Source organism: Pelobates fuscus, chromosome 4 (assembly GCF_036172605.1).
Source record: "Pelobates fuscus isolate aPelFus1 chromosome 4, aPelFus1.pri, whole genome shotgun sequence".
Classification (NCBI taxonomy): domain Eukaryota; kingdom Metazoa; phylum Chordata; class Amphibia; order Anura; family Pelobatidae; genus Pelobates; species Pelobates fuscus.
Window position 1 is genome coordinate 297,163,321 of NC_086320.1, and position 18,886 is coordinate 297,182,206.

Here is an 18,886-nt window from a genome sequence, read left to right on the forward strand (position 1 = left end):
TATCTCATAGACCCCGATCAAGTAGGTTTTATACCGGGTAGGCAATTATTCGATAACACCCGCAGGAACATAGATATTATATGGAAACAGAAGGTCACTAACACCCCAACGCTGCTATTTTCAATCGATGCGGAAAAAGCTTTCGATAGGGTCCAATGGCCCTACTTATTCACACTGCTATCACACATAGGTTTTCCCGACCACTCCCATACATTTATAAAGGCCATGTATACGAATGTAAGGGCGCAGGTGAAAATCTCGGGGGCTCCACTAAAGCCATTTCAACTAAACAATGGGACTCGGCAGGGCTGTCCCCTATCCCCGATACTGTTCGCACTCTCACTCGAACCACTACTACAGGCATTGAGGCGACATCCAGAGATAAAAGGGGTCCAGGTGGGGGGAAGCGAATATATAGTTTCGGCCTATGCGGATGACGTGCTCCTGACACTCACTGACCCCGCGAACTCTATGAGAGCCCTTCAAGGGGTCCTACAGAAATACGGAGACATCTCAGGCTATAGAGCCAACATGATAAAATCTAGCGCCCTTCCCATTAACATACCAGTGGGCGAAATGGCCTCGTTACGAGACTCATTCCACATACGCATTGAATATAGAGCTTTAAAATACTTAGGGATACACTTAACGGCGGAACCAACACAGCTGTATAATCACAACTTTACACCGACTATTAAAACCCTGATCCGGGAGTTAGAGACATGGACAGACAAACCTATTTCGTGGATAGGTCGTATCCACGCAGTAAAAATGAATGTCCTACCCAGGATTCTGTTCCTGTTCCAGTCAATACCCATTCACATCCCTAAGTCACAACTACAACCCTTACAACGAGCAATCGGGGCCTTCATCTGGCAAAACAAACGTCATAGGATATCGCGACACACGTTATATAGACCTAAAAATAGGGGGGGGGGGGGGGGGGGCTAGGACTACCCAATATTCATCTCTATTATATCGCAAGCCAACTCGCACAGGTTGCAATGTGGCACTCACCCCCGGGTGAGAGAAAGTGGGTAGATATAGAGTCTCTCATGGTGGGAGCGGATTTGCCACAATACCTAATATGGGTACCTAAAACTTATAGACCAATGATCAGGGTCACATCCCCGACAATACTCAGCTCCATACAAATATGGGATTCCACGGCAACCAGATACGGGCTGGCATCTGCACCGTCCCCGCCTTATTTGCGAAATAGAGAATTCAGACCAGGAAGGACTGCTAGGGATTTCCGAAACACAGAACGCACGGGAATACAACGCATTTGCCAACTATATAACGGAACTGAGATGGTCACATTCGATTCCTTGGGGCAGAGAGATCACCTGACACCTGCTGACTTTTTTAGATATCTACAAATAAAGGAATACGCTAAACTCCCACACATCCAAGCAGCCGCACGGAAAACAAAAACTTTCTTTGAGAATATTTGCATACGGGAAAAAATGCCTAGTGGCTTAATATCTCTCCTCTACACACACATATGCTCAGAGTCTGGGGAATGGGGGAACCTCACATACACCGCTCAATGGGAGCATGACCTAAGGGAAGAGCTAGAAGGGATAGAGTGGCAAGCCATTTGGGAAGCTAACAATACATCATCGGTTTGCGTTACGCTTCAGGAGCAATCTGTAGACAATGCTCCGGTGGTATACCACCCCAGTTAAGCTATATCATATGAAGAAAACCCCCACGGATCTATGCTGGAGAGGTTGTGGGATGAAGGGAACTTACATATGTGGTGGGGGTGCCCCGTAATTAACAGATTCTGGATCCAAGTCAAGGACATATTGTCCCATATCTTCTCTAGGGCTCCTGCTATGGATCCATGGCTATATTTACTAAATAGACCAATGGACGGGTGGACCAGACACGAGCAAAAGCTCATACACAAAATCACATTGGCAGCAAGGAGGGCAGTAGCCGCTGAGTGGCTCAAGGAGAGGGCCCCTTCCTTGAGAGGTGTGATCAACAGAATTAAAGAAGCCCACCTCATGGATGACCTGACGGCCAGGGTAAGGGGCACCCAAAAGACATTTCAGAAAATATGGGAACCGTGGGAAAGTTGCCCCCTGGGTAATTAGAGTATGATGGGGCGCGTTCTGTGGTGGCCCCTGTCCCCCCTTGCCCCCCTCCCCCTCCGCTCCTGTCGGCCTCAGCTCCTGCCTTCTCTACAGCCTTCGGTCTCACTGAAGGTTCTATTTCCACGTTTCCTTTGTGTGTCTGTAGCCTCTACCCATCCCGAAAGGGGTACCTGTTAGCAGTAGACAAACACTAACATGCCTGACAACTCTGCACTGGCGACACAGGGATGATACACTCGGGCCCTGGGATCCCACGGATCTTCAGGTACATGAGGTTGGGGCCCAGGGAGGTCCAGCGCAATAAGCAGCGCAGGATACCGGACCCGGGGGCAGGGATATAATAGAGCCATCACAACGGCACACCACTCTAGATCGAGGCATAAAATGGGAAACATAAGGAGAGTATGCACTCCGAACTGGGGCCTAGCATCAGAGATACAGGACACACATACCTTGTTAACCTAGTTTATTGTTCACCAAAAATTAACATTGACTTCAGCTGACCGGGCAGGCGGCGGTGCCCTAAAGGGATAACACGTGTCACGTATGCATTTAAATGTTGATGTTACATATCACTGCTCTGCTGTACGTATTCGCACTGCTCATATATGCATGATTGAATATTGTTTGTATGCCTAGTCATGTCAATGATAAAGAATTTAAAAAAAAAATTAAATGTATATTAAAGTTTTGGCAAATTACATCACAATACAGTTCAGACAAGGGAAAGCCAGGTTAAACAAAGAAAAAACAAAAAAACTAAACCGAGTGTCTTATAAAGAAGTTATGGTAACTTGACTTCACTTACCCATCAGCAGCACATTTTTTCCAGATGGAAGCTTGGAGCGGGAGCGTGTGGAAACCTCACTAAGAATGGACGACCTACATAAGGAGACATCATGAGAATTTTTCATCACAGTAAACAGCTCTCATTTTTGTTTATATGCAAAGGACATACAGTATTATGTATTGTATGGAGTTTAAAAAAAAAAGTTAAGTAATAAAAGTTATTTTTCAGCAGTCAGAAAAAAAAAAAAAAAAAGTACACAAGGGATAGTTTGATTTTTTTTTTGCCAGAAGCTGTATGACTAGGTTACTCTCCAAACTCCCCCTACCACCCCCAAATTCCAAAACCACAACTCAAAACAAACACACAGAACTGGACAATATGGTTAGCAAAAAGTTAAAAGGAATATAAATAAATAAAAAGAGAAGAAATAAGAGGAAAATACACCGTGAGAGGAGAGAAGACTATCATAGGCTACCCAGAACAGGAGCTGCGTTTTCTGGAGGCCTATCAATTTTATCCCACTTTTGCACACACGGACTGGTCGAGAGTTTAATATAGAGACATAGCCATCATTTCACTAAACAGTGAGCCTGAGTGTGTGTGTAAACGGATAGCAGTCGTGGTATGGATTCCTGAGAGATGACTACGGTAAACACTCTTGGTGATAAACTACTTATCGGTTTATGAAATACATTTCTTCCTGGTGTGCAAGGAATATGTACACCACACTATAGATTGGGAGAAAAACAAAAACACTTTGGCAGATCAATTAAAAGGATACCTGTAATGAAAATGTTCTTATGCATAAAATTCAATCTATACAATGCGTTAGCAGTTTTGGTGGCAAATTTATAGATTGGGAGAAAAACCTACCCGTTGTTTTTTTCTCCAAGCGGCCAGTCAATGCCTCGGCAGACACTAAATGCTGAGGCATTGACTGACAAATAAGAGCAGAAAAAGAAATCCTGCAGGAGATCCTACTGGTCTCCCATGCTAAGCAACCATAGAGCATGCGCTACGGTTGCTATGGAGTGACAATGTCAATCTGTGCCGATACCAACACGATGGCAATAAAGACAGCATGCCGACATCACTGAGGAAGTTTGCCCTGCTTGAGGATGCATCCCAATCAGGGCAAATCAAAGAAGAGAGTAAGCCGAGCAGGACACCCCAGAGGTGGACAGTACATAAAGAGAGTGGTGCAGGAAGGGAGGAAAGGTGAGTATATAAATATATTTTACATTGAATACATCATGTAGTTTTGTGACTTTAAGGGAAGTTTATTTGACAAATGGCTAGAATCTCAGTCAGTCACTTTCTTTTCTTCAGTCTGTACACAATATATACTACGTATTAAAGATTGTACTCTTGAAGAATTGGCTAACAAACCTCCAAAAAGTTACTATTCAGGTTAACCAAATCGTTTTTAATATCCAAATGGCTCCAGATGAGGCTACCTCATATCCTTGCTGTAACTTTTGAACCCAAACGGTCCATTTTAAGTGCAGACTTCCATGCTTGTGATAAATTTGAATTATCTGGCCAAACTGAATGCAGTTGGAGAGGATTGTTGTCCCTAAACAAGAGTACTCCGGCTGTCCACAATTCAGACAGCCAACCAAAGCCCTGATCATTCTCCAGGTTTAATATACAAGTATGTTACTGTAAAACAGTGCTTATTTGTTATTTATTTATAAAATATTTTACCAGGAAAGATACATTGAGATTTCTCTTGTTTTCAAGTATGTCCTGGGTCCACAAATCATTGCATTGTTACAGTTAGTGTACAATAAAATACAAAATATACAATATATACAACATTTAACATAGAACAGGTAGGAAATATATAATCAACCATGACAGGTACATTCTGTTTTGAGGTATGTAGAGAAGGATCTCTTAAAGGACTTTAAGCTTAGGGAAGATTTTAATTTGTGCGGGAGGTCGTTCCACAAATGCGGTGCTCTGTAGGAGAAGGAGAATCGGGCTGCTTTCTTTTTTTATTGAGGTAGACTAAGTAAAGTGTTGGTACTGGATCGGAGGTTGTAGGAAGTGGGAACAGCCGGGGAAAGCATTGTGTTCAAGTAGGGTGGGAGTTTTCCAGAAAAGCTCTTAAACACAAGGCTGGAAAGATGAAGGGTGCGTCTGGATTCCAGCGACAGCCAGTTTAGTTCTTTTAGCATGTCACAATGGTGGGTCCTGTAATTACATTGTAGCACAAATCGGCAGAACGAGTTATACAATGTGTTGAGTTTATTAATGTGGGATTGCGATGCAGATGCATATACTACATCCCCATAATCAATGATTGGCATCAGCATTTGCTGTACAATCTTTTCCTTTACTGAAGGGCTTAGGCAGGATTTGTTTCTGTACAGGGCACCTAGTTTTGGATAAAGTTTAGATGCAAGGTTTTCTATGTGCAGGCCAAAAGATAGATTGGGGTCTAACATCATACCCAAGTATTTGAAAGAGTGGACTGCGGTCAGTGTGCCATTTGAAATTGTTTTGATGGATAGGTGAGAATTGTGTAATTTGTGTAATTTAGTTATATGCTTTGACTAACAAAGAACCTTTTGCATAGTACTTTTGTTGATTGCAAACTACATCAACTGAGGAGAGGTGTTTGTGCTGCTCTTGCACAAAAGAGTTTGCTAATTTTTGGGGTATAGTTTACTTCGTTGAAAAGAGTTTTGTTTATTAAGCCTTTTTGCAGAGTCTGTACAATGTCTCCATTAATGATTTTATACATTTTCTTCTGTGTGAATGGGATTGCTTAAATCTTTATGAAATGCTTTTAAAGCCATGTTTGATTTCACTGTCATTCCAACCCAGTCGAAAGAAATTACAAAGTAGTGACTATTTTGTCTGATGCATTCTTCCTGCACTTGACATAAAAGCGGAACAAACGCAGTCAAGCTTTATGTCTAGTGACAGTTAAAAGGGAAAAAGGCTTGGTCTATGACGGATCCTCCACAGACATCAGTTCAGGGCAAGTAAACTGCTAGGAGCTGAAGATGGCAGCGGCCAACAACAACAGGCTCTAGTAAGTAAAAACTACCTGCCTCTGCACTGCAAGCAGAGAAGTCATCATCTGGGGTCTTTGCAAAATATGCAAAACCCCCCAAAAGTGACAGAGTTGCTTTAAGTATAGTGTAGAGCAGGGGTTCCCAATTAATTTTTCCCGTGGAACCCTTTGACATAGTGTATCAACACTATGTGTCGGTGTGTGTATCGGTGTGTGTGTGTGTGTGTGGAGAAAAGAACACTATGGGACTGGGGAGGAGGGGGGAAAAGAACACTATGGGACTGGGGAGGAGGGGGGAAAAGAACACTATGGGACTGGGGAGGAGGGGGGAAAAGAACACTATGGGACTGGGGAGGAGGGGGGGAAAAGAACACTATGGGACTGGGGAGGAGGGGGGGAAAAGAACACTATGGGACTGGGGAGGAGGGGGGGAAAAGAACACTATGGGACTGGGGAGGAGGGGGGGGAAAAGAACACTATGGGACTGGGGAGGAGGGGGGAAAAGAACACTATGGGACTGGGGAGGAGGGGGGGAAAGAACACTATGGGACTGGGGAGGAGGGGGGGAAAGAACACTATGGGACTGGGGAGGAGGGGGGGAAAAGAACACTATGGGACTGGGGAGGAGGGGGGGAAAAGAACACTATGGGACTGGGGAGGAGGGGGGGGAAAGAACACTATGGGACTGGGGAGGAGGGGGGGGGGAAAGAACACTATGGGACTGGGGAGGAGGGGGGGGAAAAGAACACTATGGGACTGGGGAGGAGGGGGGAAAAGAACACTATGGGACTGGGGAGGAGGGGGGGAAAAGAACACTATGGGACTGGGGAGGAGGGGGGGAAAAGAACACTATGGGACTGGGGAGGAGGGGGGGAAAAGAACACTATGGGACTGGGGAGGAGGGGGGGGGAAAGAACACTATGGGACTGGGGAGGAGGGGGGGGGGAGAACACTATGGGACTGGGGAGGAGGGGGGGAAAAGAACACTATGGGACTGGGGAGGAGGGGGGAAAAGAACACTATGGGACTGGGGAGGAGGGGGGAAAAGAACACTATGGGACTGGGGAGGAGGGGGGGAAAAGAACACTATGGGACTGGGGAGGAGGGGGGGAAAAGAACACTATGGGACTGGGGAGGAGGGGGGGAAAGAACACTATGGGACTGGGGAGGAGGGGGGAAAAGAACACTATGGGACTGTGGAGGAGGGGGGAAAAGAACACTATGGGACTGGGGAGGAGGGGGGAAAAGAACACTATGGGACTGGGGAGGAGGGGGGGAAAAGAACACTATGGGACTGGGGAGGAGGGGGGGAAAGAACACTATGGGACTGGGGAGGAGGGGGGGAAAGAACACTATGGGACTGGGGAGGAGGGGGGAAAAGAACACTATGGGACTGGGGAGGAGGGGGGAAAAGAACACTATGGGACTGGGGAGGAGGGGGGAAAAGAACACTATGGGACTGGGGAGGAGGGGGGAAAAGAACACTATGGGACTGGGGAGGAGGGGGGGAAAGAACAATATGGGACTGGGGAGGAGGGGGGAAAAGAACACTATGGGACTGGGGAGGAGGGGGGAAAAGAACACTATGGGACTGGGGAGGAGGGGGGAAAAGAACACTATGGGACTGGGGAGGAGGGGTGAAAAGAACACTATGGGACTGGGGAGGAGGGGGGAAAAGAACACTATGGGACTGGGGAGGAGGGGTGAAAAGAACACTATGGGACTGGGGAGGAGGGGTGAAAAGAACACTATGGGACTGGGGAGGAGGGGGGGAAAGAACACTATGGGACTGGGGAGGAGGGGGGGAAAGAACAATATGGGACTGGGGAGGAGGGGGGAAAAGAACACTATGGGACTGGGGAGGAGGGGGGAAAAGAACACTATGGGACTGGGGAGGAGGGGGGAAAAGAACACTATGGGACTGGGGAGGAGGGGGGGAAAAGAACACTATGGGACTGGGGAGGAGGGGGGGGGAAAAGAACACTATGGGACTGGGGAGGAGGGGGGGGGAAAGAACACTATGGGACTGGGGAGGAGGGGGGGGAAAAGAACACTATGGGACTGGGGAGGAGGGGGGGAAAAGAACACTATGGGACTGGGGAGGAGGGGGGGAAAAGAACACTATGGGACTGGGGAGGAGGGGGGGGGAAAGAACACTATGGAACTGGGGAGGAGGGGGGGGAAAGAACACTATGGGACTGGGGAGGAGGGGGGAAAAGAACACTATGGGACTGGGGAGGAGGGGGGAAAAGAACACTATGGGACTGGGGAGGAGGGGGGAAAAGAACACTATGGGACTGGGGAGGAGGGGGGAAAAGAACACTATGGGACTGGGGAGGAGGGGGGAAAAGAACACTATGGGACTGGGGAGGAGGGGGGGAAAGAACAATATGGGACTGGGGAGGAGGGGGGAAAAGAACACTATGGGACTGGGGAGGAGGGGGGAAAAGAACACTATGGGACTGGGGAGGAGGGGGGAAAAGAACACTATGGGACTGGGGAGGAGGGGGGAAAAGAACACTATGGGACTGGGGAGGAGGGGGGAAAAGAACACCATGGGACTGGGGAGGAGGGGGGAAAAGAACACCATGGGACTGGGGAGGAGGGGGGAAAAGAACACTATGGGACTGGGGAGGAGGGGGGAAAAGAACACTATGGGACTGGGGAGGAGGGGGAAAAAGAACACTATGGGACTGGGGAGGAGGGGGGAAAAGAACACTATGGGACTGGGGAGGAGGGGGGAAAAGAACACTATGGGACTGGGGAGGAGGGGGGAAAAGAACACTATGGGACTGGGGAGGAGGGGTGAAAAGAACACTATGGGACTGGGGAGGAGGGGTGAAAAGAACACTATGGGACTGGGGAGGAGGGGGGGAAAGAACACTATGGGACTGGGGAGGAGGGGGGGAAAGAACAATATGGGACTGGGGAGGAGGGGGGAAAAGAACACTATGGGACTGGGGAGGAGGGGGGAAAAGAACAATATGGGACTGGGGAGGAGGGAGGAAAAGAACACTAAAAAAAGTGAGGGGAGTTTTTCATAGTCGATTAAATTCATTAAAAAGTCTAATATTAAAATTATAGCGAAAAAAAAAACCTTTTAAAAATCATTTAGCGAAAAAAAAAATATAGAAGTAATTTTCGGTTTTCAGCCAAGGGCATCCTGAATTTTCGGTTTCGGACCAGAAATTTAATTTTGGTGCATCCCTAATGCCACCTAATCCACACTCCAAATGTGCCTACATCTATACAACTTATTTTTAATTCTGACAAGCTTACATTACCTCTGAACATTGTAACAATTTACCAAGCTTGTCCCCAGCACTTGGATCCTTATCAAGGGTAACCTCCCTCCTTTCCCTACCCCTTCAAACACATAAGTGACCTCTCTAGCAGATGTACATCCATTAAATACTTTAGCTGAAAAAGAGTATGCAAGTCCATCTTTTACAGATACAGATAAAACCTCTGCTACACTCCTAAGATCCCTGCCGAACCTACTACTTCACGGTAACTCCACCTATGCAAAGCAACTACCAGGACAGAAAAATATTTATATGCTCTACTTTATAGAGAACTTTTACCGCATAGAAAGCAACTTTACATGCTATGGTGATAAAAAAAAAAAAAAATAATAATAATGATAATAAGTACTACTTGAGAAGAAACAAAATTAGTTTTTAACAAAGTTGCCAGGGCAAGTATGACCAGTCGTACTTAATTCTAGGGACAGACCAATTATCGGTTTGGCCGATATTATTGGCCGATATTCTGGATTTTGGCAAATATCAGTATCGGCCACTATTGATACCGATATTTCCAATAATGTGAGAGGCGTTAGTGGCCCAGAGCACTTCCTGTCAGAAACTGAAGCTCCTGTACCGTGCTACGCTACGCGAGAGGTATTGAGGCAAACCAGGGAGAGGACCACTAAGGAAAGGGGGGGTAGGGGGTGGGGGGGAAAACAGAGGGGAACACTAAGGGACAGGGAGGGGAGAGGCCCACTAAGAGACCGGGAGGGGCACACTAAGGGACAGGGAGGGGAGAGGCACACTAAGGGACGGAGATGGGAAGGGGAACAACACTAAATATTACTGAAAAAACATTTAAAAAAAAAATCTGAATGGCATGTATATTTTGTGCATTTACAACTTAAAAAATATATATTTTTTTTAAAAAAAGCAAATAAACATGTTTAGTTAAGTAGATTTGTGTAGAAACAGTTTATTTTTTTCAAAATGGTAAATGTACAGAATATCGGTATGTTAACGGCTGTCGGCCTGAAAAATTCACAGATTTTTTTTTATTATTTATTTATTTATTTTAAAAACAACATTGGTCGATCCCTACTTAATTCATCAAGTAGTACCCAGAATCGAACAAGTTTGTATTTCTAACACAATATAGTGTTTCTTCAAAGATTTCCAGCTTAACATAACCGACTAAAGTATTTGCTCTAGTCATTATGAAGATCCAAAATGTATGAAGGTTACGAAGCTTAAAAAGGAACACTACAGCCGTTAGAAATAGAAACAAGTTTAGTATAGGAGTACGCCCCCATGAATGCATCGGAGGCTAGTGCACGTGTGGCAAATAGTCAGACTGCATCAACAGAGCAGCATTTAATTGACAAGAGTTTGACTTGGTTCTCAATGTGGAACTGCCATTAGTAGCGGTCTGGAAAAAGTGCTTTGTTAAACCAACCTGCAATGGAAACAATGCATTTTCTACAAAACAGTCACTGCATCCAGGCCACTTCAATGAGAGTAAACGGTCCTTTAAACGCAATCAAAATTACGGAGGGGGATTAAATATAAAATACGTAAGTGTTGCTTTCTTTTAACAGTTTTATTGGATTACCAGAAATCAGATTCATGAATGCACTTTAAAACTGAAAACACCAAATAAAATATTGTGTTGTAAACGAATACAAAAGGTGCAAAGGCCATGGGTGTGTTATGCTGTTTAGAGGAACAAAGTACACAGAAAAACAAACAGTACATCACCATTTACAACAGTATTGTCTCTTTTACATGAACCACATATTTATCCCTATTAGTTACCCTTATTACTGGGATACAGTGTACAGATTTTTTTATCCTACTAAATATACATTAAAAAATTAAAATAAAAACCTAAATAAACACCAGAATTACAGATACAAAACTGTATTTCTAACATTATAGTGTCTATCTCTAGACCCCGGGTAACTAAAAAATAAAGACATTTTACTAATTATTTTCTACAGCCCTGCTCCAGCCAAGGTAATTATAACTGGTTACCTCATTCAATGCAACGCATGTCCATAAGGAAGCATTGGAGACAAGCGCCATGCTGCACCTATTAACTCCTCATAGAGATGCATTAGATAAAGGCATCACTATGGGGAGTGTTCGGCTTCTTCCTGTGATAATGCCAAGCTTTGGTCCCGTAAAGATTGCAGGACCACAACAGGAAGCACCTCTCGTTGCTGTCTGAGTGACATCCACAATACAGGGTTTAGGAGTTGTCAGACTGCAGGGACCAGAACATTAAAGGGAGACTCCAGGCATCAAAACAAATTCATTTAAATTGTGAATGAATCTGTCAGCCAAGGCTCTCAGCCAATCAGTGACTCCCCATTCACGAAACTGGCTTGAGAAAGGTGCGTTACTTTCCAAGCCAGTTTTGTGAATTGGGAGTCACTAATTGGTTGAACGCGTCAGCAGATGGCTCTCAGCCCATTAGCGGTGGCCCTTCCCAGCAGCACTCTGTGCTTTCTGGGCGCAGTGGACATGGCCGCTGGAGGAGACTTAGGGGTTAATCCATTATCAAATGGTTTAACCCCTTGAGGTAAGAGTGCTTTCGGGGGCCTCCTGGCACTGTAACAACTTAATTTAGATCCTAATTGACATATCTTTCATAGTAACATTTTATTTATGCATTAGAAAACAGGGGGCAATTTTCACCTTTTTATTATTATTATTATTATAATAGCATTAACAACACAAGCGCTAAAACATAGTGACCCCTCTCCCAAACTTACTGGGTGCCCCACAACTATCCAGTGATCTAAGTGGAAAGAAATTGGGTTTCCCTTTCTTCTTTTCAGCGCTGGTTGGGTCTCCTCCAACATTACGGCGATAGTGGGACCCAATGCATAGCACTCAAGTCCCATAGGAACATTGAATCAATGCTTTACGATGGGCAATTTGAAGACCTTTCACAAAATAAAACTCCATAAGGGTAAAGGATTTGCCTCTAGAGGCAGTTTCTCATAAAATGCAAGATTTTATGGAGTTAACAAACAGGGGCACTGCACCCAGACCATTTCAAGGAGAGGAAATGGTCCAGATGTCTATAGGGACTCTTTAATTATTAAAGAAACACAATAGTGTTAGGAACACAAATGTTGGGGGCGTGTCCAACTGCCGAGGTGAACGGACGCATGGAGTGAGAGCTCCCGGTCCGAAACAGCCATAGCTTGACTAAAAGCAGCTTTTACCCCCAGCATAAGGAGTAATATTAAAGCAATTTATCTCTCCTACCTAACATGTCCCGAGCGAAGCAGACAAAGCTGACGGACTCGATCCGTTCGGCGAAAAAAGACCGGTCGCGGCCGGCGCAAGATGGCGGCGGCGAGGAGCTGGAGGAATCACAGGCCTCAAACCCTCATATAGAGCACGAGGAGCAGCGTTACACCGACGCCCCAGTCACAGAGAAGAAGCTTTACGCAACGCTGCATGATTTCAGGCTTATTTTGCAGTCTGACCTAAAGAAAGCCAATAATGATATTAAAAAGGAAATTGCAGATCTGGGTGAAAGAACTAACAACCTAGAAGCCCGCACTGATGACATATGTGCTGCACATGATACGCTGGCAGACACAGTACAGTCTTTGGTGGAAGAACAGCAGATCCTGAAAAGGAAGATGGCGGATATGGAAGACCGCTCCCGCAGGAACAATGTCCGCTTCCGCGGAATTCCAGAAGGTATCACAAGGGAACAATTGCCTCACTACCTATTGTCTCTCTGCAAGTCCCTGGTACCAGACACAGCGGACCAAGAATGGCTGATGGACCGTGCCCACAGGCTACCGAAGCCGCAAAATCTGCGTCAAGATACGCCACGAGACGTGGTAGCACGTTTCCACTATTACAAAACTAAAGACTCCCTTCTGCAAGCGGCGAGGAAAATAGCCACGTTGCCTGAACCGTATGCAGGTGTTCAACTATTTGCAGACTTGTCGGCTATGACTATGAGCAGGCGGAGGGAGTTCATCAATGTAACAAAGACATTACGGAACAACGACATTCCATATCGATGGGGGTACCCGACAAAGCTACTTGTTTGGAGGAATGCCAAGACTCACACTGTCAACGAACCAGAGGTGGGAATGCGCTTACTAAAGGAATGGGGCCTGTTCCCGCTACCACCACAAGACGCTTCGAACACAGCATCTCCGAAACGGCCGCAGGCGGAATGGCAGATGGCGAGTTCACCACGTGGAAAAAATTAAGACTTTGGGTCCTGTTCCAGCAAAGTCATGCCGCTACCCCACGGCAAATACTGAACATTAAAGGACTCTCTGGCCCAGGGCTAACCTTCTGATATCTGACATGCTAACGTAACTGGTTGTGAGTATGTGTATATTTGTACCATGTTAGTGACTGCATAATACCGGTTATACCCTAGAACCGAGGTAGCGGGATTCCATGGTGCGGGGCGAACCCAACTCGCACCACCCGTGAGGATAGGGTTCGGGGCAGACACATAGCGAAAGGAGCCTCACGGCTCCCTCATGGGATGCAGCACGGGGGGGGTACAAGGTAGCCATGCCTTAGCGACAAGACGTTAAAATGCCTCATGTCAGTGCAATGTCTAGAGAGTGGCGGGACAGAGATATGGGAATTCGCTGCCGCTATTCAAAGGGTATATGTTTGAAACCTCAGAATGTTAAGGGTAAATACAAGTTTATAAGGAGTTAGGCTGTTTACACTCGGCCGTACTATCTAGGTACGACCCCAGGATGAGAAGTGTGAGGGGAAATGTTTGCCCGCTCGCACCTCACCCACGTAGAGCGCCAGTTTTCTCAAAGGCGCTTTGTACATACTTTGGTTACCCCTTTCCCCTTTCCACACCCCTGTTTACTCTCTACTCCACCCCTTCTCCTTACCCTGGAATGGTCTCTCACCACAGGTCGCAAGGCGTGAATGTCACCCCAATGCCCTGGTACAGCATAGTTTCCCACCAGGATCATGGATGATTCTCTCACTGTATTTACATTAAACGTTAAAGGCCTCAACAGTCCCCATAAAAGGAGGTTGGTGGTACAAGAAATGACCAAATCCAAGGCAGCAGTTGTAAGTCTACAAGAGACGCACTTTTGTATTACCAAACCTCCGAAATTTAATATCAAATCATACCCCCAAGGTTACCACGCTATGTCCACGACTAAAGCCAAAGGTGTTGCCATCTATTTTCACAGAGACTGGGCCTTCACACCAACCAAACAGTATGCTAGCAAGGACGGGAGAATATTGATACTAGTGGGCTCCCTGAACGGGTTATCGATGACTATAGCTTCAATTTACGCGCCCAACGACAGACAAAAATCCTTCCTTAAAGCGGCACTGTCATGCCGAATTCCGTTTTTTTTTTAACCCCCCTCCCGCCTCAACTACATCCAATCGACCCCCTAGTCATCCCCAAATGCCCCTATGCCCCCCACATTACCTATTTTTTATTCTTTATTTTCTGCCCGATCTTTATTCAGGGCGCCGCCATCTTTGTGTGGGTAGGTGAAGTCCCTGTGGGACACGTCATCTGCCCACACTAGATAGCCCTGAGATTCCCGCACATGCCCAGTGAAACACCTGGACATGCGAACGGGAATTTCACCTATTCATTCATTCATCAGACAGACGAATGAATGAATAGAAAAAATCAGACGAACAAACTAACACTGTGTATCAGTGTTAGTTTGTTCGTTCAGTTTATTACAAGGAGGGAGCTACCGGCGTGCAGCTCCCTCCTTGTAATATGTAACTATAGAAGCGGCAGGGAGCAGAGCTCCCCACCACTTCATAAGCCCCCCAGGTCCCCCCCTCACTCTATGGGGGTCAATATGACCCCCATAATAGCACAAGGGAGATTAAAATCTCCCCAATGCCCCTACTCGCTATATCGCGAGTAGGGGCATGTCCACTAAACAGTGAGCACCCTGCGGAGCTCAGTCTGCGCGGAGCCCTCCATGGGTGAAGATGGATTATTTTTTTGTGCGCTCGGGTTTTTTCTTTTTCGTCGGGTTTTTTTTTTGCGCTCGGGTTTTTTATTTTATTTTTAGTTCGACGGCTATGATGGTTTTTTATTTGGCCTTTTTTGGGGCTGAAAAATGAAGATTTTAGAAAAAAGAAGACGTCGAATGGTAAGTTTAATTTTACTTTACAGGTTAGCAATTTTATTCCCCCCTCACTATTTTTTAGGGTGAGGGGGGTAGGTAGGGGCATTTTTTATTTGGGTGGGGGGTGGGTGACTAGGGGCTTGGGCACCCCTAGTCACCTTGATGGGGGGGGGGGGGGGAATTTACTTAGTGCCCCCACCCGCCGCCCAGGGGTGGGGGCGGGGGGAGGACAGTAGGTCCCCCCCCATTATCGTTATGGCCCCCACCCGCCGCCCAGGGGTGGGGGCCGGGGGGGGGAGGACAGTAGATCCCCCCCCCCCTTATTACTATTATGGCCCCCACCCGCCGCCCAGGGGTGGGGGCCGGGGGGGGGAGGACAGTAGGTCCCCCCCCCTATTACTATTATGGCCCCCACCCGCCGCCGGGGGGTGGAGGACAGTAGGTCCCCCCCCCTTATTACTATTATGGCCCCCACCCGCCGCCCAGGGGTGGGGGCCGGGGGGGAGGACAGTAGGTCCCCCCCCCCCTTTATTACTATTATGGCCCCCACCCGCCGGCCAGGGGTGGGGGCCGGGGGGGAGGACAGTAGGTCCCCCCCCCCCCCTACTACTATTATGGCCCCCACCCGCCGCCCAGGGGTGGGGGCCGGGGGGGAGGACAGTAGGTCCCCCCCCCTCATTATCTTTATGGCCCCCACCCACCGCTCAGGGGTGGGGGCCGGGGGGGGGACGACAATAGGTCTCCCTCCCTTATTTTACTTTACGGCCCCCACCCGTCATTTAGGGGTGGGGGGCAATATTTTTTTTATTTTTTTTCTACAGTGAGACATGCCCCTACTCGCGGTATAGCGAGTAGGGGCATATTATTTACTAATACCAAGACATTTTTACTTGGTGTTAGTAAATTTGGCTGAAAGACCAATTTAGGTCTTTCAGCCTTTTAGTAGATAGCTCCCTGATACCGTGGGAATTAGGGAGTTATCTACTAAGCGGCTGCAAGATGCAGCCACAGCAATGAATAGGATCGGAGTTTCATTCATTTGAATGAAATTCCGATCCGAACAAAGTACCGAATTGCATCCTAACACCAATGGAGAAACGGTGCTCATTCTGTTAGGATGCAATTCGGCAGTTTTGCCGGCGTTCTGTCTAAGTGACAGGACTTTCGGCAATACTGACAGGAAGTATTGTGGGAACTGGGAGGAAAGCTAGGGATCATGGGAAAATTGCTCTGACCAGCGGAAATGAAGCACACTTTGCTCCTCCGCGGGTCAGAGCTGGTCAAGCGGAGGAATCCTATAAGACAAAGAGTCCGTACTTTGTCTTATGGTTTTAAAGAAAACTAAAGAAGAGAGGAAGAAAAGAATAACAGATCCTGAGAGAGGGGGAGAAGAGGAAGAGATTGAGGAAAGGTAAGTTCGGCATGACAGTGCCGCTTTAACAAGGTATTCAGAAAAATTGACGAGATTAAAGTAGGTCACACAATCATAAGCGGGGACTTTAATTGTGCCCCGGACCCAGATGTAGACATTAGGAGAGAAGGTGACAAACGTCCGCAACAGCACTCAATTTCACTAGGCCTGCACCTTAGGGATTTGATGCATGGCATGACTTTTATGACACCTGGAGGAATACAAATGTTTTCCTGACACTATAGATTTAATATTGATGTGAAAGTTCCATGCCCCCTTCTGCTAAGTTTAAAAAGTTATAAAGATAAAAGATTAAAAAAAACAAAAAAAAATTACTTTTTTATTTGTATTTATTTTTTTATTGTCATTTGGCACAGCCTTTCTCTTTCTTGTTAAAAAGTTATAAACCTCGCCTTTTTTCCAGCACCATGTAGGTCTCGTCACGGCTGTCTCTGCCCTTTATCCACCTCCTTGGCTGAGATTCTGTGGGCTACTGCGCATGCGCAGCAACACACAACACCAATCAGCATCTCCTCAGAGATGCACTGAAACTCTATGGCAGGGCTGTCCAACAGGTAGATCCCCAGATGATGTAGAACTAAAACTCCCATGATGCTTTGTCATTCTAAAAGGCATGCAAAGCACCATGGGAGTTGTAGTTCTACAACATCTGGGGATCTACCTGTTGGGCAGCCCTGCTCTATGGGGAACGTTCAGAGCGTGGTGATGCTGATCTGATCCAGGAACCACACACACCAGGTGTTTCTAGGCTGTAATGTAAACATTGACTTTTCTCTGAAAGGCAGTTTTTAACATTAAAATGCCAGCAGGGACTTACAAAGTCTTCCATTAAGCTGTAGTTGTTCTGGTGACTATAGTTTTTGTTTTTAAATTTCCATTACACAATTCAGCCAGACCTGTATTATAAAAGCTCATATTGATAAACAGCTATACTTTAGTCACTTAAAAAGCTTTTCAGATACAGCACAGCCATTCCCTCAGTACACCTAGACATGCTCTCTCTCTCATCCCTCCAGCACAGACAGGTGAGCTGTCATGGTCCATAATAAACACACACGGTCCCGCCCACTGACAGGTGATCAGACATGGACCATAAACACCACCTGACATGCTGCCCCAGCAAGCTGCACTCTGCGCATGCGTAACAAGCACCCGACGTAAAGCCAGCCGTCTGGTCCCACCCACTCTAACCCGTTATCCAGCCTCCATAAATTACATTAAACAGGTAAACCGCCTGACCACGCCCACTTGGCCTGCCCACCTGAGCTGGAAGGGTTAACTGTCAAATCAAGGGCTGGCCCCGCCCACTCCCTGCGCTTCATAACACTGGCAGTAACGGTCTGTAGAATGAATGGGAGCCCCTGCCTCCTCTCCCCATTCACTGCCCGGGGCCCTGCGCTGGGTGACAGCACTGACCAGAGATTGTGTCCGTCCTCCTCCTCGCTGGCTGCGGCCGCGCTGTGGTTGTTCCCGGAGCCAGCGTTAAAGCTGCTGGAGGGGGACGAGTAAGAGCCGATGCGTCCCGCTGCCATCCTGCCCCTCCTTTCCTTACTCTCTGGCGGTTGGTACAGGCTGTGTCCGTGCCACCCCCGCTCCGTGCGATGGTTTAACCCGTCGGCCCGCTATGCAGACAAGGCGCGGTCCTCGGGCACGAGAAATAGGAGCAGGCAGGGGAGGCGGGGCCACAGAGACAGGCATGGCGGAGGTGACGTAGGGGTCGGCTTCTGAAGCCCCGCCCACTTGGCAGCCTGTCTCGCTCCTGGTACCCGCACGTAATACAGCGCTGTGTGAATGGCAGATAACGGTATCCATGGAGATGGGCGGCCATTAGCGCTGCATCAGCCGCTGTGGGACGATCTGTCTTTATGCCCTGCCTAGCGAGCATCAATCATTGCCTTACTGCAGACCTACTACATTATTTATTTATTCATTCTCCGTCATCCACTATTGCATTATGTATAAAAAGTAATTCTGGGGGGATTACTCTTTATACATTGGTTTCCATGGTGACAGCCCCACTTTCGGAACTTTTACTTCATAATATTGGCTAAATAATAAGATATGTTTGTATAAAACAATACGTGTTATAATTCTTATAAGTCTGTTTAGCACTATGAAGGTGACATTACTGAACAGATGGGACACA

The 18,886-nt window shown here is 46.9% G+C and overlaps 1 protein-coding gene across 1 annotated transcript in view; it reads right to left on the reverse strand.

Moving 5' to 3' along the window:
• DYNC1LI1 (dynein cytoplasmic 1 light intermediate chain 1) overlaps positions 1-18,449 on the reverse strand; it is a 61,171-nt gene extending 42,722 nt beyond the window's left edge. Inside the window, exons 1-2 of the mRNA XM_063452223.1 lie at positions 18,157-18,449; positions 2,917-2,990 (exon numbers count right to left, since the gene is read on the reverse strand). Coding sequence (XP_063308293.1) covers positions 2,917-2,990; positions 18,157-18,272 — 190 coding nt within the window. The 5' untranslated portion in view covers positions 18,273-18,449. The remainder of the gene's footprint in view (positions 1-2,916; positions 2,991-18,156) is intronic.
• Between the last annotated feature and the right edge of the window lie 437 nt (positions 18,450-18,886).